The sequence below is a fragment of the Gastrolobium bilobum genome, unplaced genomic scaffold (genome assembly GCF_033153095.1).
Source record: "Gastrolobium bilobum isolate Gb01-03AN ecotype WA unplaced genomic scaffold, APGP_CSIRO_Gbil_v1 utg6312, whole genome shotgun sequence".
Classification (NCBI taxonomy): Eukaryota; Viridiplantae; Streptophyta; class Magnoliopsida; order Fabales; family Fabaceae; genus Gastrolobium; species Gastrolobium bilobum.
The window spans coordinates 97,458-120,731 of NW_026896234.1; the positions used below are offsets into that span (position 1 = coordinate 97,458).

At 35.9% G+C, this 23,274-nt stretch overlaps 2 protein-coding genes across 3 annotated transcripts; both read right to left on the reverse strand.

Moving 5' to 3' along the window:
• Positions 1–167: 167 nt before the first annotated feature.
• On the reverse strand, positions 168–15,732 carry LOC133298410 (serine/threonine-protein phosphatase BSL3-like). Of its 2 annotated transcripts, XM_061497683.1 has the most exons (22): positions 14,791–15,732; positions 11,926–11,986; positions 11,741–11,819; positions 11,561–11,640; positions 11,376–11,470; positions 11,197–11,296; positions 10,276–10,345; positions 8,615–8,716; positions 8,443–8,524; positions 7,867–8,046; positions 6,605–6,878; positions 6,281–6,518; positions 6,009–6,179; positions 5,271–5,509; positions 2,507–2,591; positions 2,321–2,419; positions 2,044–2,243; positions 1,885–1,960; positions 1,157–1,292; positions 934–1,073; positions 759–822; positions 168–676 (listed from the first exon to the last, which is right to left on the reverse strand). In XM_061497683.1, exons 1-22 carry the CDS (start codon positions 15,227–15,229, stop codon positions 663–665), a joined length of 3,024 nt encoding a protein of 1,007 aa, XP_061353667.1. In that variant the 5' UTR covers positions 15,230–15,732; the 3' UTR covers positions 168–662. The 2 variants fall into 2 exon arrangements, with proteins under 2 accessions (XP_061353667.1, XP_061353666.1); XM_061497682.1 differs by having other exon boundaries at positions 169–822.
• A 3,073-nt stretch (positions 15,733–18,805) lies between these two features.
• Positions 18,806–22,737, reverse strand: LOC133298403 (GTPase LSG1-1-like). The gene is made up of 7 exons (XM_061497668.1): positions 22,270–22,737; positions 22,062–22,169; positions 21,884–21,970; positions 21,554–21,647; positions 21,010–21,066; positions 20,250–20,329; positions 18,806–20,133 (listed from the first exon to the last, which is right to left on the reverse strand). The coding sequence occupies exons 1-7, from the start codon at positions 22,485–22,487 to the stop codon at positions 19,104–19,106; spliced, it is 1,674 nt and encodes a 557-aa protein (XP_061353652.1). The 5' UTR covers positions 22,488–22,737; the 3' UTR covers positions 18,806–19,103.
• Positions 22,738–23,274: the final 537 nt, after the last annotated feature.

Sequence of the window (23,274 nt, forward strand, 5' to 3'; positions counted from 1 at the left end):
TCTTTCTTTCTTTTTTTAAGAAAAAATTGGGTCATAGGATAGTTTGCCATGATTTTGAAAAATCAATACTTCGGAACATAAGACAATACAAAATCTATTTATCAAAAATAAATACAGTCTAAATTCAATCCACCGAGCTTCTTGCAGCAGCAATAAGACAATACAAAATCTATTATCAAAATTCACATCATATTCTTCGTCAGAGAATATTGATTCACACAAAATTTGAGTGTAGAGAGCAAGGGATGAAAATTACACAAAGCACCACCTATGATACAAGAAAGATTTCTGATTTATATATCTCACCATCACAGAGAAAAAACCTCGTCATCTTGATTAACAAAAACCCAATAATAGCCTAAGGGCAGGAAGTAAAAAATATGTAAAAATTAATGACAAAAATAGCCAGCACTGACAATCCATGACAGAGAACCATAACCTTGACTTCGTAACCTATGCTCAATTTACAACGGGGGGGTGAACCCGAACTGCAACTTCTAGCATTGTCAAAGTAAACCTAGCAGCGGCTACCAACCTTTGCATCTCGAACTTGAATCTTATCAGGTCCTGCTGGTTGAGTGGTGAGAATCAAAACTAAAAAAGCCAAGCTTTCTGCAGGGATTAAGATCACAGGTTCGGAGCCTCCCGTAAATGGCATCATGCTATATACAGAACACTAAAACAAGGCGATAGCACGAGCCAGTAAGGCATAAATATTAGGGACATTCATAAAGACCACTATATCCAAGCGAGCGAACCTCGGTCATTTGTTACTTGGGGACGGCCTCTAGTTGGTGTTGGTGGTCTGTTAGCATTCAACTCCTGTACATATTAGTAGCATTGTTTATTTTTTAATAGAAGCACTACACTACTGTGAAATGACGACAGCCCAAAATTCACACTATTTCAATGGAAAAATATTTGAAGGAGTACCTGCATCCATGTATCTTCAATATGACGTTCTGGCGACGTTTCTGGTGAAGAGATTGCAGGTGGTAATGGATGAATCAGTTTTGGAACCACAACAAGGTCCCTACCCAAAACTAATATTGCCCCAGCATTATTTGCGGTACCTATTGTAACAGGGAAGTACCAAAATTTAAAAAAGAACATGATCCAAGGACGAAAGTGCAATGTAGAAGCCAGCAACATATACCACAATAATTTGTAGCTGAGAAAAGTGTGATCAGATGTCCCTGGGCAAAACGCTCAAACCCATCCATCACACATTCATGTGCACGAACAATCAGCTGAAGATCATTGTTGTTGCAAAATTCCATGACACGATCAGGCTGAAGTACCAAAACCCCATTTAAATGAGCATGAGAGCATATATACAAGATTATAACATCAAGAAAATACGGGCACCGTCCAATAAAGCAACTATACCTATGATTTACGATTCAAATAACACCCCTCACGAAGACAAATTTCAAATTAGAGGAAATACCATCATAGTAACATCAGCAAAAGAGATGGAGATAAATAAGAATGTACAGACATAATCAGTTTTATGATATTTTCAAATTTAAATCTATACATAAAGCCTACCTTTAAAATCTAATTATCCAATAGATACATATGCTACACTTGCAAAAGTTTCAAAGCACGAACGCCCTTCAATTAATTTCAAGTTTCAACGGACGGTTGAAAATCAAGCAGTAGAAATGCATCAGCAGGGGATTTTAGAATAATTAAAAAATAGTCATACGAGCATTCTAAATTATCAAATTCTATCACATAAACCAGTATAAGAGTATCAATATGTATTACCATATTTATCAATAAGAAACACTGAAACTACCAAATTGCTGTATATTTATATGTAAATGAGAAAACTAAAACATTAAATTATTTACGAAATGACAGGTAAGGAGCACCCACCCCAAAAGTAACTAATCCAGGACCTCTAGCATTTGGCCGCAGTCCTTCCACACTATCATTCTCTGTAGGATCAGACCTAGAGAGAAACATTTCGTGCTGTTATTATCCAAAGGATAAGTACATTGTCATAAACACGCAATAGCGCACAAACACACTAACCACAGTAGATCCATAAGCACAATTGACCCTGCTTCCATTGGAATTGGACGCTGAATATTCTCAATCTGTTCCAAGTGATTTATTGAACGACCAATACCACCATGCATGCAAATAATTTTTTTCTCAATTAGAGCCGCTAGAGGAAGCCAATTAAACAGTCGGTTTATCCGATGCCATGTCCAAATTCCATCTCTTTCACCCTGATCAGCAACTTACATGGTTAGTTGGTGTACCCAATATAAATAAGAAACAATGTCCGGAATATGAAATTCCTAACCATCCTCTCAATGCACTCAATTCGGAAACCGAAAAGGGCATTAATATCTGCAGCTTCATGGTTTCCACGTATTAAATGTATATTGTTAGGATACTCAACCTGCAATATTCACAGAACCATGCATAAATTTGAGGCTATCAAACTCAATAAACAACACAGAAAGACAATCTAAACAATCAAGAGTACCTTCAGAGCAAGAAGAAGGGTTATAGTTTCCAAGCTGTGCTGACCCCGATCAACATAATCTCCTAGGAATAGATAATCGATATATCTGATAGTCATTTATACAAAATCAGCAATATAGAAAATTGAATGCCTAAATCACTAGTGTTATAATAGCCCTGTTGAAGGTTAAGTTATTATATGGAAAAGGGGAAAAGAGAGGGAGAGGGAGCACAAGAAAATATATTTTACTAATGAGACTGAACAATTGTGTTACAAATACTAAGGTAACACCTCTATTTATAATAAAAATATGACTATGAAAAGACAATTATAATCTTTACTTTCGGAGAACTACAAGTGCCTGCGTACTTGGCCAAGAAAATTTTTCCTAGATCCTAATCATATAATAATAAATCCTATTTCTTTACCCTTCTCCCTTCTCCAGCTTCAGATTCTTTAACTGCCTTTTTTGTTCCATTTGTAACCATAAACTCTCAGATCAACATAACAAGTCACTTGTTTATACACACTAAACCTTAAACAATCAATCTAGTAAGCTAGGGTATCCAACGCAAACTGCCAGGACAACTCCTATTCAGAGAATAATTTCAATATAAAAAACAAAATAAAATCTATGAAAAGAAACATGCATTATATCATTCCAATAAGGTAATACGTGAATCATGCACTTTGGTGCAAGCTAGGCATAGTGGCATACTAGATAAATTACTATGCAAAGAAAAGAATCACTCTCTTTGATGCACCCGAGCTGACTCGCTTGGATTGGGCATTTCCATAATTTATTTCTTTATTTAGGGAATTTTAATAATTACTAGTTATTTCCTTTTGTTATTTTAGATTATGTTTGAGTGTGCGTTGATTGTGCGTTATCTCCCTTGATTGCGCATGATTATAGTTATTTACTTTTTTTGTTATTTTGTTTTTGCCTATTTAAGGCTTGGAGAACCCTATTGTTATTAAGTTGTTTTTGGTTAAAGAAAATTAAGAAAAGAGAATAGTATTTTCTCGCAATCCTTGTTTCGTTCTTCTTTCTGTTTAGCCAATTGGTTACTGTTTCGGCATTATTTGGTATCAGAGCACTAGGTTGCCTTCAACCAATGGCTGAACAGAATCGTGGAGGTCGACGACGGCGGGGTCACGAGGGTAAGGAACGTGGATTCGTTCCTGAAGAATATAGACAACTGCGTCAAATTGATCTGCGAGACATAGAAAATGAAGAGCTCGGAAGGCGGATCCAAGATTTCAAGGAACAACTTGAGCAAGCGTTGGACAAGAAAATTCAAGTTTTGAAGCAACTATGTGTGCGGCCACAGAGAAAGAGAATTCAAGATTTGGAGCGACGACTCATGCGGGTATGCATGAAAATTCAAATTTTGAAGCAAACTCTTATGGAGATGCAGAGCATGGAAAGTCAATATTTGGAGCGGCGACTTGCGTGGACAAAGTTGGGCATTCAATCCGAAGAAGGAATGGAATTAGATGACGCATCAGATGACGAAGAAGAGGACGTCAATCCCTTGGGGATTATAAACCAGGGAAAAATTGGAAAGTACGACCTGGAAATCAGTCCACTTTTCAAGATATCGAGATGCATATCAGGATTCCTGACTTTCATGTCTATGATCATAATCCAGTTTGTGATGATGATCCCATATATGATGATGAGTCGATCTATGATGATAATCCAATTAATGATGATTATCCATCTTATGATGAAGATTTAGTTTATTATGATAATCCAGTCTATGATAAATCTGATGAAGAATCAAATTATGGAGATTTAAAAGAGGAAGATTTATCATTTGAGCTTTTGTCCAAAGAAATTGATATCAGTGGAGATAAACAAGATTCGAGGACGAATCTTTTCCTAGCAGAGGAGAATGATGCACTTACAGTTGGCCCATTGTACATGGCCCAACCATTGATTGAAGAAGCTCGTAGTCAACTAGAGTTGTGGCCTAATAAATATAGCCCAATTGTTGAAAAAGGCAGTGATTTAAAATATAACAAATTACAATCAAATCCAAGTTTCAATAAAGCAGCAGATGTGATTGTGATTTGTTTGGGAAGAAAAGGAAAACAACATATTTGGAATGATTTGAGATTAAAGATTTGGGATGTATTTTGAATTTTTTATTTGTAATTTTTTATTTATTTTTTAGACGTTAATTACTTTTATTTATTTTAGGAAGTTTTATTATTTTTAGAATTTTAGATTTTTGAATTTTGAATCAATTTGTAATTAGTCTATAAAAGGGTGCTTATGACCCTTATTCTAGGAGTTAAATTTTGATATTTTGTTAATAGAAATTGAGAACCGGAGGGTTACTCTTTTGAGAAAATCCCAACTTTCTGTTTAGCCACTTTTCTATGCGCTTTCGGCATCACTCTTGAGGTAGATCAGGTTGGGCTAATCGGGTGAAGAAATGATGTCATGAAAATAAAATTTGAAAAAGATAGGAGACATCTGTAAAAAGTACATATTGGATAATCAATCAAAACTTTGCTCAAAGATAAGATCTCAACAATGCACCAACTGTATTAAAACTAATAAAGCAAAACAACTGGCCTAAATATAAAAAGCAGGTTGAAGTTTTGACATCTTATACATCAAAAGCAATGCTTACATACCCTGATAAATAACTTACTGACCCAAAAGCTTACGCCAATTGAAAACAGTCACCATAATGCACACCAGTAGGGGCACACCATAATAAGATTCATTTTTCACAAATAAGACCATCCATGGGAGATGTGAACTTACGCTATGTCACCAGCAGTTGATGGTGCACCGTACTCATCAAACAGGCGCATGAGATCCCCAAACTGCCCATGTAAATCACCAAATATTTTAATCGGTGCCCTAAGTTGTAAGACACTTGGTTCACTTGAAAATATCCGCTCAGCACTATCACAAAGATCAGCAATTTCATTGCAGTCTAAGAAAAATTGTCGGCGAACTGGTGGTTTCCACCCACGAGGCTTTAAGAGGTGTGCTATGACCTATAAGGAAGGTGAGGAAACTCCATAAGAAACAAATCTAAATGTAAGACAAAGCAAACATGCTTAGTAATGCAACAGAAGAGGTATCATAAAGCCAACATGGGGATGTAAATGTAAAAGCACACCATGATTCAACATGAGACACATAAACCCTAAAAAAAATCATAAATTTGTAATGCAAGATGGAGTATACAACGGCAATAAAAGGACAGTCAATAAACATGACCAATCAGATGTTCTGAACCTGATCGGCTGATCCATTATTCATGGTTCCAATATTCAATAGCAAAGTCCATGACACTTGACATTCAAGTCCACAACATTTGATAGGCGACATTATTTAAAACCATCAGACATTGTGTACCTGATCCACTTCCACAACTAAATTCTTAAATAAAGTACAAAGTATTTTTATAATATTATTAATATTCTGTGCATGTTTGATTATTGATTATAAAGATGAACCTGTTTGTACTAAAAAAAAAAGATGAACCTGTACCTTTTTTGGCACACTATTTATGGACATCTGCCGATCTAATAATTTTCTAGCAGCAGTTGCATTTTCTGGAGTCCCATAACTGACCCGCCTGCCTTCATTTTCAAATTGATCTATTGAAAGCTGCCTAACCATGCCACCTAATGCTCCACCAGTCTCTGCAGCAACAACCACCTGGAGAAAATTCAATATAGAATCAGAAATTGCACTTAAATAATTTATGGAAACTTACACGCAGCATAATTTTTCTTCGGTAATCAAGATGTATTACTCACAGCTCTGTGATGCAGCCGAACTCCACCAGAAGCAATGTTATTTGACCCAGAAGAATCAGGCTTAAGCAAGGAAGATGTTTGTTTCCCACTTGGGGTAGCCTCAGCCCCACGGTCTCTGTCAGGCAATTCAACTTCTCCATTCTCTTGTCGAGCCTTGGCAGCAGCCAGTGTGGCACTGATAGCTTCAGCTTCTGCAGCAGATGCTTCGACCAGATACTCAACTCCTTTGGTAGTTCGCCTGTTCAAAGTTCATCAGATGAATGAAGCCAAAGAAGTATCATCATTAGATACTTTGCCCAATGAGAATGAAAACAACTATCTTACCGAGGTCCTTGAAGCATGGCATTTTCAGTGCTGATATCAGTATAAATGTCACCATTCATTGGGGGTGCGACTGGATTTCCCAAAACAACTGAACCATCAGCAGGGGTTTCAGGCATTGTTTGCCTCATCCTATCATCAACAAATGCATATCGTCCATGTAAGCGTCCTACTTGTAAATTAGATGCAGCTGCTGCTGCTGCAGCATGTGAAGCAGCAGTTGTTGTTTCAGCTGCAGCAAGATCTTCAGCAACAAGTAGGTCATCTAGCAAGACTCCTGCAGCATAAACACAATACATTATGGCCAGTCCAGATGCTGCAGTGATGAATTGGTTAGATCACCACAAAATTAAATTCCCCAGTGAATATTCACAAAAAATCTACAACAAACATAACGCTAATAAATATTCCAGATGAAACCAGACATCTCAGCTTGCAAGATGAACAGGGATTAACTGGCCATTTTCATGAACAGCAATAATATGGGCAAAAAGACGATCCACTTGATCAAAAGGAAAAAACATACCTTGGTTGTTAAAGAAAAATAGAAAATGGATAAAAGAAATCTTAGTAATATTATATTGTAATCCTAGATCGCTAACAGAGTAACTTTTACGAGCAGTAAGTATTCAGTAACTAAGTTCATTGGAATTTCCTCTCGTGATTGTTCACTCAATGTTACAACAACCTATACTGACCTAGTTGACTGGTATACCCCCAGTTTATCTTAAGAGTCTAGCTGAGCTCTTCTCAACTCTATTGTTCCTTGAAACATCTTGCTAAACATGCATCTGCTCAACAGCATCAAAGCCATGGCTATCACACTAATTGAGTCATTCCATAATCAGTTTCTATCTCCTGGAACTTCTAGCATCACTTAAAGAGTTTTTGAATCAATGAAAGGCATAAACGTATTCTACCACTTGCACAAGTCTAAATAATTACATACAGAAATTACAACCAAGATTCAAGCTGTTCCTTCAAGTCCACCCAAAGCAAACAAGAGAGAGAGAGAGAGAGAGAACAAAATGCAACAAAAACTATTAAGTGATTAGAACATGTAAACCAAAGACATCAGAAAGAATTTCAAGCAGTATCATAAGGAGCACAAAGTAAACATCTGAATACTATGCTAATAAAAAAATAGTAAACATCTGAATACTGAATAGCGATAACTAGTTTGATAAAACTATCACATGACATCAAGCAAATAGGAAATAAAATCCAGCAAGATGAATCCACACAAAGTTATATGTATGACTTACCCCCACGTAAACCACCGTAAATAAAAATTAGGTCCCCAACAGCAGCAGCTGCATGCCTACAACGCCGAGTCAATTCAACTGCTGCATCTCCTCCAGCAGCATCAGCACTGTATCTACCAGTTCTTGGACTGGTAACAACAGATTTTGTATCACACCAAACACCAGCAGCAGTGTCCAATACTACATACAAGAAAAAAAATCCCCAAATATGGCATCAATTGGAATAACACTAAATATGTCTCCACATAAAATAAAATAAAAATTAATGCAAGGAAATGACCATTGGTAAAAAAATAACTAAAGTTACAGCACCAAAAGAATGGGGACAAAAAGAAAGTATTCCTTTCCTTTATTTCAAAAAGATAAAAAAAGAAGAAGTCATTCTTCTGTCACAGAATGGGAAAAAAAAATGTATGCATAAGAGTAGGGGGCACTAGGGGCAGAAGATAGAGAGCTAGGGCATAAAAATCAACAGTCATTTATATTATATGCAATCTAGATCATAGCAAAAAAAAAAACAGAAGCACCAGTCAACAAAAAAAAATAAAAAACTTAAGCAACTCCATGATCGAGCACCTGCAACACTTGATGAGTCTTCAACCATCCGTCCTCCACCAAGTGCACCACCAGACACATGGAGCCTTGCATTAACAAATACCTAGAATCATTAAATTAAGCAAATTATGATCCTTTAACACATGCACAATTAAGATAAAATGAGAATAAAATAAAAGAAACAGAATCCTACCGCTGCATGCTGATATCTTGGAGATGGTGAGACACCTGGGGCAATTGCCCATTCCCAACGACCATCTCTATGCTTAGCAAGTCCATATGCACTTGCCAACGGCTGCAACATAAGTGGTAAAAAGATAATTTCAAGTTTCAACAAAGCTTAAGGAGAAAATATTAGCAAGAGCCACAAAAAAATGAACAGAAATTAAACAAGAATATAAATTGGTGTTAGTTTGTGTAAGAATAGACTTGAAAACAGAAAGCAGACATTGAGAAGAGCACCTAACCATAGACATTTGAACTCAACAAAAATGACCACAACTATAATGCCATCTATCAGAAGGAAAATATTTGATTTTTGCATGCAGGTATAGCATGCTTGAGCAATTGGCAAAGCTGCTGAAACTTCAGAACTCAATAACCCAAAAAGTACTCCAGTAGTTCTGAATGTTTCTCATTTAAACTTAAATATCAATAAGAAAAACTTTCAATTAGTTATTAACAGAGTTTATCCTAATATATATGGGCAAGTTAGATTCTACAATTAAATGTCTTGGTACAAAGATTCAGTAAAGATATGTTGCCTAAAAGGAGTGGCTCAAATAAAAACATTGAGAAAACTATGAGACTTTCTTTGGCCATAGGTGGGCGACTTGAAAATGAAGGGTGATTATTTCTTTCAAATTTGATGTTAAAAATATTGCTTTGGTAGCTAAGCAGTTATGGGATTTCCTTCGAGACTACCTCTGTATGGCACAAACCACCTAGTTATTCAGGATATTATGGTTTAGATTGGAATGAGTCGACTGCAAATTCAACAATCACTGCTACTCATACTAGTCGTTTGGAGTTCATCTCGCAGGGATATGTTTCTTTTGGACCATCATTACCTTTTAGCTTGGATGATTTCACCCGTATAAGTTTTGGTGGGTGGGAAACAACTCTTCCGTGATCCTACAATCTTTCTACAGTACATAATTCACACCCTTGAGAATTGTAATTTGCAAGTTGAGCTCAGAAAAAGAAGAATAATTACTTCTGCATTGTCAGACTCAGGTTAACTTTCAGTCGAGCCACCTTTTTAGGATATTATTTTGTGAGCATTGGGCATGCACCTCTTACTTAGAACACATCTTTCTGGTTCATTATAAAGGTTTTGGCCAAAACAAGGAAGCTAAAATTCTGTGGCAGTGTGCAACGATTGACATTTCCGGGTGCATTTGGTTAGTGTGGAATGCACACATCTTTATAAGTATTTACTTGCCCTGAAATTTGTTTTGATATAGGGTTATGTTGTTAGCTTGTCTCTGGAGCTCAGAACAGGATGTCTCAACGGTGTTGCCTTCTCTAACATGCAAAGGGGTTGCTCTGTTGCACATGCACTCCATGTTTCCCAGAATGTTTTGTTATGTTTTAGTTTTTTCCAGACATTGAGGATACCTTATTCTCACCTGCGTACTGATTTCTCTCCTCTATAATAATACTTCTTTTTCTTTCCTTTATTTTATTTAAAATAAAAATAAAAAATTCAACAGAGATAATTAACTCTGCAGGACCATTAAGGGCAAGCCATATGCAAGGAGATGCAGAGAAAGAGGAATCAAAAACAAACTCGGGTAATTGTATCATGCACAGTCAGGAAAATCAAATCAACAGAATGAATAGATAACTCACAACACTATTGGCATCCCTTCCTCCACAAAGCAGAAGAAGCCCATCAGAGCGTGCACTTGCAGTTGCATACCTACTCAAAATTAAATGGAAAAATGACAAATCAACCCCCACATTATGATAAGTTGCACTATAGATAGAGAACTTCATAATCTACAGAGTTATTTGTTTACATCTTCAATGGTAAAGTACTTAAAGTACTTTCTACAAAAAACATAGCAACAATGAGACAACTTCATTCTAGAAAACAGAACGATAAATGATAATGCTAATCAAAACTACTAATTAAGATAAGCTTCAAACCCTACTCAAGCTCTGCAGTCTAACTCAAGTTTTTCACACATGAAACCAACAAGAAAATGAAGGTGATCCTACTCTATAATCCTAAACCTCAGAAAAAGAATAAGGAATGAAGCAATCGCAAATTACTATACCTGTCCAATTTTACAAAGCAATAGTAAACCAATGCATATTATTCCTACACATGAAATAACTAAGAAAATTTCAGACAATTCGATTTGTGTTGATTTTGTAGAGATTTAGTCAAATTTTATTGAAATAAAAGTGTGGGGAGAAAAAGAACAATAAAAAAAAAAATCCGAGACACGACATGAGAATATTTTAAAAACTATGAACAATTAGAAACAAAGTTAACGACCATATAAAAGCCACAAAAATAAATCAATTTAACCAACTAACATTTCTACATAAAGTCAAACAGGAATGAAGTGTTTAATCTGACCACTCGATAGTTTGGTTAATGCAATAACTTGAATGACAATTTTCAGAACGTAGTTCAAGATGTCAAAGGCTAAAAAGTACAGAAACACCATCTTGTGTTCATAAGAATTTAAAATCGATATACACATGATGTTATCAAAATATCAGTCTAGAAAAGCAGACTTCATGGTAAGAGAAGCTTACATGCATGGAGGTGGACCCTCTCCTTCTGGTTCCAACTTGCGCCATTCATAAGGTTTGGCAGCTGTGTCCAAGGCCCATACATCAGCCAAAGGTCTCTTTCCTGGAAAGCAAAGACCAAAGTAGTGTAATGTTTAATAATTTTTCACACAATGCAAAAGGACTAGCATTTGGGCAGTTACCATCATTGCCTCCAATTGCCATAAGATACCTCTGCCCCACCAAAGCCATTACATGTCCATAACGTGGCCCTGGTCCAGGGCCTTGAACAGACACTCTACATAAAATTCAGAACCTTCTAGATTAGATAAATGTCATTGGAAACATCAAGTCATCAACGAAAAAACACACAGGTTACAAGTCTAACCTATGCCAGCGGGGCCATTGCTGAGTGAGATCAAGAACATGAAGGTCCTCTGCTGACAAACCAGCAGGACCAATACCGCCCTGGGTAACGAGGCAAATTAAGAATCAAGCTAATCATTTAATGAAAGGAAATAAATCAACCAACATTAAGTTAACCTAAGAGATACCCTCTCCATGCTACCTGAATAACCACCATGGTTCCCACAGCAGTCGCCACATGTGCAGCCCTTGGTGTTGGAGGTTCTCCAAAGGGAGTTATCCTGCATTATATTTCCCTTATAAGCACTAAAGCAAAGTATGTAAGGATATATAAGATTACTTAAGTCTTAACAGAGGAGGGAAAGAATAACCTGGTTCTAAGCTTACCTAGACCATTTATTAGTCAAGACATCATAACAATGGACATCAGCTGTGGCACCAGCTAAACCTGCAGAGCAAATGATATATTAGCAGTCACGATAGATTTCAAGCATAAACACTTACCACTCAATTATTAAAGATAGAATGTGATAAGAACCTTGGGATGCATCATCCCAAAAGCTAGCTCAAAGGGTGGGAGTTCCCAAGGCCTTATAAATCCCACATTAGTTGCCTATACAACCAATGTGGGACTCCAAGTCCCATACTTAACAAATGGGTCCCCTAACATTCCACCACACTCCGCAGCCCGGCGCCCATGCAGGCTGGCTTTGCCCTAGTCTTTTTACTAACCCTGGACGAACCCTGCAATACCAGCGTCACCAATCGTGCCACTCAATTGCAACTAGAAGACATAGTGGAAGACTCTGACACCATTTGATAAGAATCTTGGGATGCACCACTTCAAAAGCTAGCTCGAAGGATGGGAGTGTCCAAGGCCTTATAAATCCCACATTAGTTGTCCATACAACCAATGTGGAACTCCAAGTCCTATACCCTGCAAATAGGTCCTAACAAAATGCATGCCCTTTTGTTTCCAAAGAACCTCCCTCCAATCCAATCAATATCAACTCTTATTCAAAAGGGAAAAAAATAAGTATAAAATCTAGATAAATCATTGTTCATCTTGCAGCATTCCTCACAGGAAGATAAGCAGATGTAGCCAATTCCCAGTTGATCAAGAATGTTAGCACCAAGTCAAGTTTTCAGTATTTAATTACTGACATTGGTATGCACCACAAATAATAAATACATAGTTATGGACACAATCCTACTTGGGTGACTTTGAAAACTATAACAAAAAGCACTTGGGGCTTTAAATGACTAACAAAAGCATGATGTTCTAAACTACAATAAAGGGCATGGAAACAATGTGGAAAAAGGAATACAGTGCTACTACAACAAATACTACTTATTTGCAACATCACTTGAAATGAATACACTTCACAACATAAATTGAAATATAACCATACTTTCTAGAGTAAAAAAATGGGGTTCATAGGGTCTCTGTACCACTGAACCAAAAATGTCACTTAATATGTTCTATCATACATGATAATAAAAAATTTATGAGCAAAGTGCAAACGGAAACTATAGGGCCTCATTGTCACACACTATAGGGCCTCTGCCTAAGAGCTCAAGCTTATAAAAGAGTTGGTTCTTGACAAGCTATCAAAGCTTTTATGATCAAGTGGTTGGGAATTCAATCCTTGCCACCCTCATTCTTCATTATTAAAGTAAATTTTAACATAAGGTGAATTGGGCCTCCGCGTTGTTTACACTTCAAACCTAAAGGCCTCTTGTGAACGGGTCTGTTAGAGATGTAAAACCATTCATGTCATTTCACCTAAAAAAACTTAAGATCCTAGGAGAGTTAGTTCGTGACAAGCTTGTTTGGGTGAATGCAATGGAGCATAGTGAAGTGGAATGGTATGGACAATAGCAGAAGGAACCACTAAATCCATATTTTGGATGTGTTATATTAAAAGAAGGTGAAAAAAACCAACGGAATGAAGTGTTCCCTAGGATGTATTTTTCCTCAACTTATTGTTCCCTACGAAAATAGGCATAAAGTGAAGTAAATGGAAAGGTTTTTAAATGAAATTTTATGAAGTGCCAAATCATCAATCAATCAAAAAATAGAAACAAACTTGGTGATATAAATAGTTATACCATTCCATTTAATTGCCTCACACACACACTCTTGGATACTCATTCTCTAAGATAAGATTGGAAATGGAAGTATTTGGAAGAAAGTAGAGTAGCCTTTAATGAGCATATACAAGAAAACTAGTCTAATGGTTTGATCATGGGAGCAAAAGGACAACAAAGGGCCAAAGTCAAAAGTAAATCGAAAGAAAGACCAAATAAAAATTTAGAAGAAAACATTAAAAAGGATTTACTCTAGATGAATCTATTGAAATTTTGGTTTTTAATAATGCCCTACGAAGTCATTTGATCCATGAAGCTAACCCCACCAATGAGACAAGGATTGGTTGTTGTTTTTATAAGTTAAATTATCCAACAAATGAATGATCATAAATGCCATTTCCATTCTATTCCAATCTAGCCCATCCATCCAAGTGAACTATTATGAAGCTTTTGTAATCAACAAGGTCAGGTTTATGAAAGCCCTAGTTTCCATGACGGGAAACATCTAGTTCATAAGCACCAAAGACTAAAAGATGCCATCAAAATTGAATAGGCCCGAAAAATTACCAATTCATAGCAATATATGCATTTCCATGACCTAAAAGAACAATGCAATTAGGTCTATGCATTTAAACAGATGTTAACAACTAAAAATTAGGAACTGACTGTTAGAGAATAATATAAATCATTAAAAAGACCATCACCAAACATCTTAAAGTTTTGGATTGAAGTGGTTCTTTACATGGTATCATACCTTCAGTTACCACAAGATCACGAGTTCGATCCTCATCGACCCCACTTTCGAGTGGAATTAAAAAAAATAAGCACGAGGTAAACCAAAAAAATTGGACATGTGCAATATCCACACTTCAAGCACCAAAGGCTCTTGTCTGAGGGGGTGTGTTAGAGAATATTATCAACAATTAAAAAGACCCTCACCTAACACCCTAAGGTTTTGAGTTGAAGTGGTTCTTTATACTGACAAAATAAAACCCCGCCCTGTGTGCAGCTACAATTCAATTCAACTTCAAAATACATCAAGTATGCCAAGTGTCTAGTTATCAAACCCACATTTACCGAAACTGAAAATTCTCAGCCAAAAAATCCCGAGGAATGTTAACACATGCTGGGAAGAATACGGTAAGATAATTAAATACATACGTATGCCAGCATTTCCAGCGGATGAAGGAGTCCCTGAAGCCGCAGAATTCCCTTCAAGTGCAGTGGCACCACCGAACAGAATCAACCTCGGACCAATGTACCCAGGCGTCCCCTCCTCTCCCACAGCCGCCACCGCCGTCAACGTGTGGCCGCACCTCGGCCCCGGCCCGTCCTCCTTCTTCTCTAAAATTGCATCCACCACAGTGTAAGTTGGTGCCAGCCTCGGCCCAACCACCGGACTCTGCTGCACCTGAGCAGACACCTGCTGCTGCTGCTGCTGTTGCTGAACCGACGGCTGCGCCGGAGATCCGCCTCCGGACGACGGCGGCTCCGCCAACTGTTCTCCATCTATCGCAGCCTGTGCCGGAGCAGAGGCGGCGTGGTTCTGCACGGCCGGATCGTGATCGGCCTCCGGCACCATCGAGGAATCGACATCCATTGCTTCAACCCAAATATTCGAGCAATTTCGTCAAGATCGGAGCTAGAATTCCCGCAAAATCGCATTCCGAACCAACATTTCGATTCGTTTCCAAGAATCCAAACGCCTCAAACGATCTTGCTTCCTTCGATAAACAAACAAACTCAATGTTCGCAATTAGAAAGCCTTAAGCTCAGATCCTCGATTCCTGAATTTGAAGACAAAAATCCTAAACACGCAAATTTTCGAAAACAGTAACCAGCGGAAACAAAATTAGTTTAGGTTTTCTCTCTCTCTCTATTCTCCCTCCCTTTCTCTCTCTTCTGCGTTGAAAGTTGAAACTCAGAGAAAAGAAAAGAAACTGAAGCGGGAATTGAAACAATCTCAAGGCCACAACAAAAACACACACTCGCTCGCAACCCGAAAGCGGAAAATTAAAAATAAAAAAATAAAAAAATTCCAATAACTTTCTCTATCATTTCTCCTTCTCTTTCTGAGTCTCGAAGGTGGCGTTTCTTTCTCTCTCTAAAATTTATTTTTGCCTTGGTTTTTTAGTTTTTTTATGAGAAAAACATATATCATATAACCTTATATTCAAATTTATTATTAATTAATTAATAATTTTGATCCGATAAATTATAATTGTTGATGGACAGAAATCAACGGTTAAGATCTAAAATAATATAAGCTTGCATCTTTTAAAATGACTGATGTTATTCCCTTTATTATATATAAAAATTATAAGCTTGGTGTTTGTCATTTTAAATGACATAAATTATGTCATTTGAAGAGAGAGATAGACATAAAAAATGAAAATCACGGGGGAGAGAGAAAGTTGATGATTTTTTTTAATTTAAAATTTAAATAAAAAAAATTATTTTGTGTCTATCTCTTTTAAAATGACATAACTTTATATCATTTAAAATGATAAATAATTTTTTCAAAAATTATTTTTATATTTATTTTATTTTTTATTTTCTACTCTATTTAAAAAAGAAAAAGACCGAAATCAACGGTTATAGCATGAACGGAAGAAATGACGGCCGCAGCGCCCAGATTTTATAAGTGTGTAACGGGGAAGAACGGAGATGGTGATACCGAGATAACCGGGGATTACTTAAATTATTTAACGGTGCAGCGAGAAAGCTTAAAGTGAGAGCACGCGCTGTACAATCCTTTTTAATCTCAAAAGATTGATTGCGCATAAAATAAACAATATGCTTTGTGTTGGGTTCTCACAAATATAAATGACACAGCCACACAGGTTCGGATTCCAGCTAAGAAATCTAGAGTTTAATTTCGATGCTTATAAAATTGATTATTATAAGTATCTAATCATGAATAAGTTGAAAGTTGATTAGTCAATTTATTATGTCTTAATTCGCGCAATTCTATGATTAAAATCACTAGATTCACATTTTAAATAATTAAAAAAATAATTAAACTTTGTCATCCAAGCAACAAGAGTGAACATGGTACGCGCGTGACTGTGATGGAAAGTGTCTGCGAAAAGCACGGCATACAGGCATAGCAATATTTCGGCCAGCAAGAGTCTTGGCCAATGCACAATTGTTGCACATTGGCTAAGAGCCGTGTTGGGATGAGAATATTGTTTTGATTATTATTATTTTATTTATATAGATTATCTTAGTTTTTAAATAATTTTATGGAAAATAATTTCTCCGATAAATTATCTCTAGTAAGCTCAAAATGATGTTATTTTGAGGTGAAAATCAAAGTATTTTTATAATTTTAATATATTATAAAATTATATTAGTATTTATCATTATAATTTTTTAATCTTATAACTTCAACGTGAAATTGTTTTTAACTCAATAAAAATAATTTATCTCCAATAACAAGAGAAATACTTCTCCCATAATTTTATACATCTATACATTATTTATTTATCACAAATATTTTTATTATTTGTGTATTTTTTTGTAAACCATGAATTTGATTAATAATTTATTATTTTAAGCGTGATAAGGATTTTGTGTTTGAGGCATTAAGCAGATAGGTAGTGAGTGGTGTGACCTTATATGGCATCAGCTTATATTTATAATTCTGTGTAATGGAATCTCACAGTCACAGACAAGTCCACGTGGACCAATTCCTTGCCAGGACAGTTTTGCATCTTCTTATCTTTAATTTTTGGGTCTTATGTTTATCATGTAACATAATATAACCTCACTTTCCTACACACATTAAAGATGTGGGGTCCATATGTTTTTCTTTCTCTTTATCATTCCACCTTCTCTCTCCCTTTTATTGTGTGTGTTGGAAACAACACTTAAATTATGTTACATAACATTAATAAAACCCTTAAATTTTTTTTTAATCCTATAATTTAATCAGTCAATCATAACTTATTTTTTTAAGAAAAATTTATTTGAATGCAACATGTAAGAAAAAAAAATTCTAATGATAGGGTAAGTGTTTCCACCTTTTGGAAAAGATTTTTTTAAAATAGATCCGTAGTTAAAATTGTGATTTCTACTAAATTCAAATAAGATCTATATTACTCTTTCAAAAGAATTAACATAGGTCTATTTTGAAATGTAAAAGAACCGTGAGTCAATTTTTTTTTAAGGAATTAAATTAGGTCCCGTAATATTTGTTCATGACTCAAAATATACTTTACTCTTAAATTAAATAAAATAATTTTAACTTATTAAATAATTTAAAGGATATTATTCTTTATGTATGACGATGATTTTTTTTTATGTGTGACAATAATTCTGGTTGCTATGTACTGATTGTTAATTGCAAGTTCAGTGATGTACTTTACTTAGTTTGGGTTTAGTCCTAGTATGAACCGATTGACAGAAACTTAAGTAGTTAAGAAGTCAATGTTTACTTATAATAAGTAGTAACTTTTGAAAAATATAAATGATCTTTACTAATTATATTAGGGACCAGTCACTGTGAATTTCCTCATTTTCTAGATTGTGAGTAACTTTCACATACTTCAATAAGGTCCAAATTGTTTGCTTCAAAAAGAACACAGTCCTATTGGAGATTGGCCACCAAAATCACAAATTCCCAAAGTGCCAAAGCCTAAGTGCTAGTGCCCGGTTGATTGTGAAACTTTCCAAATCACCTAGGTTAAGTTTGCGATTAAAGTCATACACAGTCTTTAAAATATTATCCTTCACAGTGAAAAACTTTGATTATGTCTCATAATCATAAGTCAATTCTAGCGACATTGTTCTTACTAGGGAGATAGTGTATTTAGGCACCATACCAAATTGATTTGGCCCAAGGGGTAAAACTAGCAAATTTGACAGACATAGGAGGCTATGGGCTAATTTCCATATACATACATCAAACTTGAAAGTCGATAACATGACACAACATTGTTAAATTAAGCTGTTAACCCTTGAACGGGGCAATTTCCCTTTAGGTTACACCAATATCGATATGAGATATAATACGACACGATATAATAATATATTAATTTCTAAAAAATATTTGATTTTGACACGTTAAAACATGTTTTGATATTAAATAATATTTTTAATTTATGTAGAGTATATTATATTTAATATTCAATAATTTAACAAAAAAATAAAGCTAAATTATAATACTCATCAATTTTGCAAAAAAAATATAATATATTACAAATATGGGTCTCAGATCATTAGGATTGCCTACGTATTCTAATTCTGCATTGCAAACAAAAAAGTGTAACTTACTCAATCTGAGATTTAACAATGTACATACTGGGTCTCAGATCAGGCGTTGTCTGTTATACGAATACCAGAAGGGCATGATATTTTAAACCTTAACATGGTTTGTGTTTACTGGTTTCTGAAAGAATCATACAACTGGCATCCCGTCAGCATCATCATTCCCTGTTCTCCAAGAACGGTCTATTTTCCTCTGAGGCTTCTTAATTCTTATGGTGCTTACGAGATGTATTAGACTCCTTGATAGTAACTTTGTTTGAAGCAAGCCCATTAGCCATGTCAAATGAATTAAGGTCATCCAATACATGCTCAAGATCCGGTGCAACTTCACTGTAAACATCCGTAGAGTTTTCAGTACCAGATGAATCAAAGCCATGCAAGTTGAGTGACTCATTACCTACTTGACCTTCCAAAGCTAGTTCCTCATTTGACATTCCAGGGGGCATTTCATAATGAGGCAGCTTCCCATCAATGTAATCTTTCAGTATCTGGCGGGCAGCTCTAGTTTCATCAGGCAGTCCACTGGAGGCAACATACCCACGAGAAGCACAATATGCTCTCAAAAGTTCAGATGCCAGAGGGGGTCGAGATTGGGGCTCATATGGCTTAGGTTTTGGCAGATTGATATTATAAATCTCCTCAATGACATGTCTTGGGACTCTATCGGCTACAACTTGGACAGCCTCCCTGTGTTCAGTCATCCTATCTATAGGCAACACTCCACAAGCAATCATCTCATATCTTGAGCTTGAGAAAGATGGGAAAACTAATCCAGGACAATCACAGAGGGTCAGTTTGTCAGAGATAATTAAAGTTTGAAAGTGCTTTGTCTTCCCTGGAGTCGAGGTGACACCTGTCCGTTTTTTACCAACCAGAGCATTAATAGTTGAACTTTTGCCAACATTAGGATATCCAACAAATCCCACAACAACATTACTTGATGACGAACTACCAGTAGCATTTTCACCAGGAGATTCACTGTTAGATGGCCCTGCGCCAGAGGAGCTGGAATTTCTCCTCACCTCTACTATTTCTTCTGCCTCTGACTGCAATCGTGCCAAAAGCTCATCCCTGTCATATATCTTTGTGTCTAGGTTATTGTTCCTCCCCGAGTCATCAGCTTCCAATGATGATGACCCAAACCTTTTATCTTCAAGAGATGCTGAAGCAGCTTTAGCTGACCAGAAGATGTAGAGAATATTATGAGCACGAAAATACTCTGCCCAATACTCTCTGCATGAAAAAGGGGGGCAGAGGAAAGGCAAATAATAAGAATCTCAGCAAGATAGAAAACCAAGAGTGATGATTTGATGGAGTATAACCATTAATCTTATGCAGAAAATTTAAACCTGAGAGAAGCTGGTAAAAGATCTGCTTTATTAACCAGGAGCAATGTGTGTTTATGCTCATCAACCTCTTGTGCATATGCCTGTCTCAGAGTAAAATTAATGCAAAATAAATCATGGCTAGCACTCATAATTAAAATGATTCTTCAAAGTAGATAAGTTTACACTGTTTGATAAAAGTAGTTTATCATCAGAAACTATCTATGCTGCATCTAACAGCTTAGATTAATGCTAAATAACAAATATAGTAATGTTGATACACTATTATAATCTTTATTTCAACTAGCAGTTGTAGCTGAGTAGTAAAATTTAGTTATGAAATAAGCTAAAAAAGCCTCTAATAATAGCAACGTCTTGTCTAACGTTTTAAAACTAACCTATAGCCTCGTTTGCATGCTGTGTCATCTCACTGTCTCACATGTTCCTTGATGTGCATCTTAGAAGGAAGTTATTTCAAAGGGTTCATCTCATAAGTTATTTCAAAGGGATGCAACTAAAACTTAATTTCATGATGCAAAAACCGATTAATGCAATATGTAACTCCCCGAAAATTGTTACTTTTCAGTTAAATTATGTATCTATTGCAAAAAAAGAAAAAATGTCATCTTCCACTTTGCAGTTTGCGTGCCACCCTCTCCAAGATGATGTCTTCCCCAATATGTTTAGATTTGCTAAAGACTTTAGAGATCTCTAGATTTGTCAAGTTACACGATCCAGCATTTCCTTAAGGAGAAAGAGGGGGGAGGCGGGGCAAGAGTATTACCTCAAGATCAGGACAGCGATAGAACAGTGGATCTCGTGAATCAACAACCATAACAAGCTGGTAAAAGAGAATGAGAGTGGGATCATCATCTTAAAGAATTCATGAACTAAACAAAGGGCAAATACCAGATATAAAATTTGCTACACTACGTATACTTCTATATAACATTATAACTACAAACCATTACAGTGTATTTTGAAAATCAACACCATGAGATCATCATCTTAAAGGTTTCATGCACTTAAAAGACAAAACAAAGAGGAAAAACCCAATGAAAAAATTACTTAACTAAGTGTTTTTCTATATAACTATGACCATAACTGATAAGAATAGAAATAGCAATTATCCATATAATGATCTAAATAAAAAAATAAAAAGCTTATTTTTTCAGACAATGAATGTATCTCTAGGGAGGGATAAGAAATTATCATTAAAAGTACACTATTATCCAAGGTTATTTGTCAATCATATTGAAATTTGAAACACTTCATCAACTAAAAAGTAAAAAATTATAGGTGAAATTTTCAAGATGATATCAACTTACCAAATCACTGCGCTCGACAACCCGCCAGAGCTGTCTCCAGATATCAAGATTTTTCTCAAATGGAGTAAGGACAAGCTTCTCATTCTCCTCAAGTCTGAAACATCATCATGCCACACATAAATAAAAAAATATCTACAAAACAACTGTCCTCAATTTCTTATTCTTCCTATATGTCACTTACAGAAATAGTTACAAACTAAAACTCCTGTGGCTTTATAAGACTGATTTCAAAGCTTTGCAGTAAAGTAACATATTTAACCATTTCTGCTAAATTAGATTTGATGTAATTATTCAATGATTAACAAGGTATAATATTAATATGGACCTAACCTTGCTAGACTCCGACGCCAAATTAGGAAAGCATGTCTTTCATTCTCATCAAGCTCCTCAACAGACATGTCTGCACTCCATGGTGGCCTAAAGGAGAGGGAAAAAAAAAAAAAAAGAATCAGAACAACCAACCAATCAAATGAGAATCGATTACTCAGACAATGAAAGAAAAACGAACCTACGTGGAACACGGAGACTACTAGCATGCAGCGCCTCCTCCCTTTTCTGTTGCTTCCTCATTTCTTCAGGTGTCATGTCATTCATTACAGTGCCAGAGTTCGAATCCCTACACTCATACAACAACAAAAAGAAAAACACAAATTGAAGGAAAAATGTCCAAATAAATTGGAATTAACAAAATAAATAAATAAGTTGGCCCTTCTTACAGATTGATGAGGCGGTTGGGGAGGGAGTGATGGGTGGCGTCAAAGAGAGGTTGAGAGTGTTCTGTTTGTTCGATGATGGCGTCGATGTCGCTGATCTCTGTGAAGGATTCGAGAACCTTCTTCTGGTAGGAATAGCCCTTTTCCTTGTTCTGCTGGACCATTTGGTTATGCTGCTTCACCAAGGATCTACCTAGCCCTGATTTCTGGTTTTTCCCCATTGTATTGTAGCTGGAATCGAATCGAATCGAATCGAATCCACCAGAACCCAAACACGAACGAGCTTCTCTTCTCTGAAACAGAAACCCTGGAATTTTCCCTCTGCTCTCGAGTCTCGACCGGTTTTCCTTCAACCTTTATAAGTTATTGAAGACAAGTTAATTTGTTCATCCTAAAAGGGAAAAAGTACAGAACAAAAACACACCAGCACAAGCACTGACGCACACCGCACTCGCAATTGCAAATGGTGACGATCATCCAAAATAATAATAATAAGCGAAAAATTAGTCTTACGCTATCTCTCATAACTTTTTCTCCTACGCACACGTAGATTTCATAACCGTGCTATTTTTTTCTTTTTTTTCTTTTCCAGAGTTCAAAAACTTGTCTTTATGATATAAGATAATTTATCTCTTTAATGTGAGATTAATAAAATTCTAATAATAATAATTTTAAATTAATTAGTTATATAATAATAATAATAAAGTGCTCAAAATACGTAAGAGTAAATACCATTTTTGGTCCCTAACAAAAAACACGGTCCCCACTTTAGTCCCTTACAAAAATAAATTAGTCAGTTAGTCCTTAATAAATTCAAAGTAGACCCATTTAGTTGAAATCGTGGTCCCTCACAAATTCAAAAAAGACCCATATTAGTCCCTCAAAAGGACTAAAATAGGTCCACTTTGAATTTGTTAGGGACTAACTCACTAATTTATTTTTGTAAGGGACTAAAGTGGAGACCGTGTTTTTTGTTAGGGACCAAAAATGATGTTTACTCAATACGTA

Coding starts and splice junctions, on each gene's coding strand:
- LOC133298403 (XM_061497668.1), bottom strand. CDS start 22,487: ATGGGGAAAAACCAGAAATCAGGGCTAGGTAGATCCTTGGTGAAGCAG. Junction 21,067..21,553: donor TTGTCGAGCGCAGTGATTTG/GTAAGTTGATAT, acceptor CTCTTTTACCAG/CTTGTTATGGTTGTTGATTC. Junction 20,330..21,009: donor ATCGCTGTCCTGATCTTGAG/GTAATACTCTTG, acceptor ACTCTGAGACAG/GCATATGCACAAGAGGTTGA.
- LOC133298410 (XM_061497682.1), bottom strand. CDS start 15,229: ATGGATGTCGATTCCTCGATGGTGCCGGAGGCCGATCACGATCCGGCC. Junction 10,346..11,196: donor GAGGGTCCACCTCCATGCAT/GTAAGCTTCTCT, acceptor AATTTTGAGTAG/GTATGCAACTGCAAGTGCAC. Junction 8,047..8,442: donor AGACTCATCAAGTGTTGCAG/GTGCTCGATCAT, acceptor TCTTGTATGTAG/TATTGGACACTGCTGCTGGT.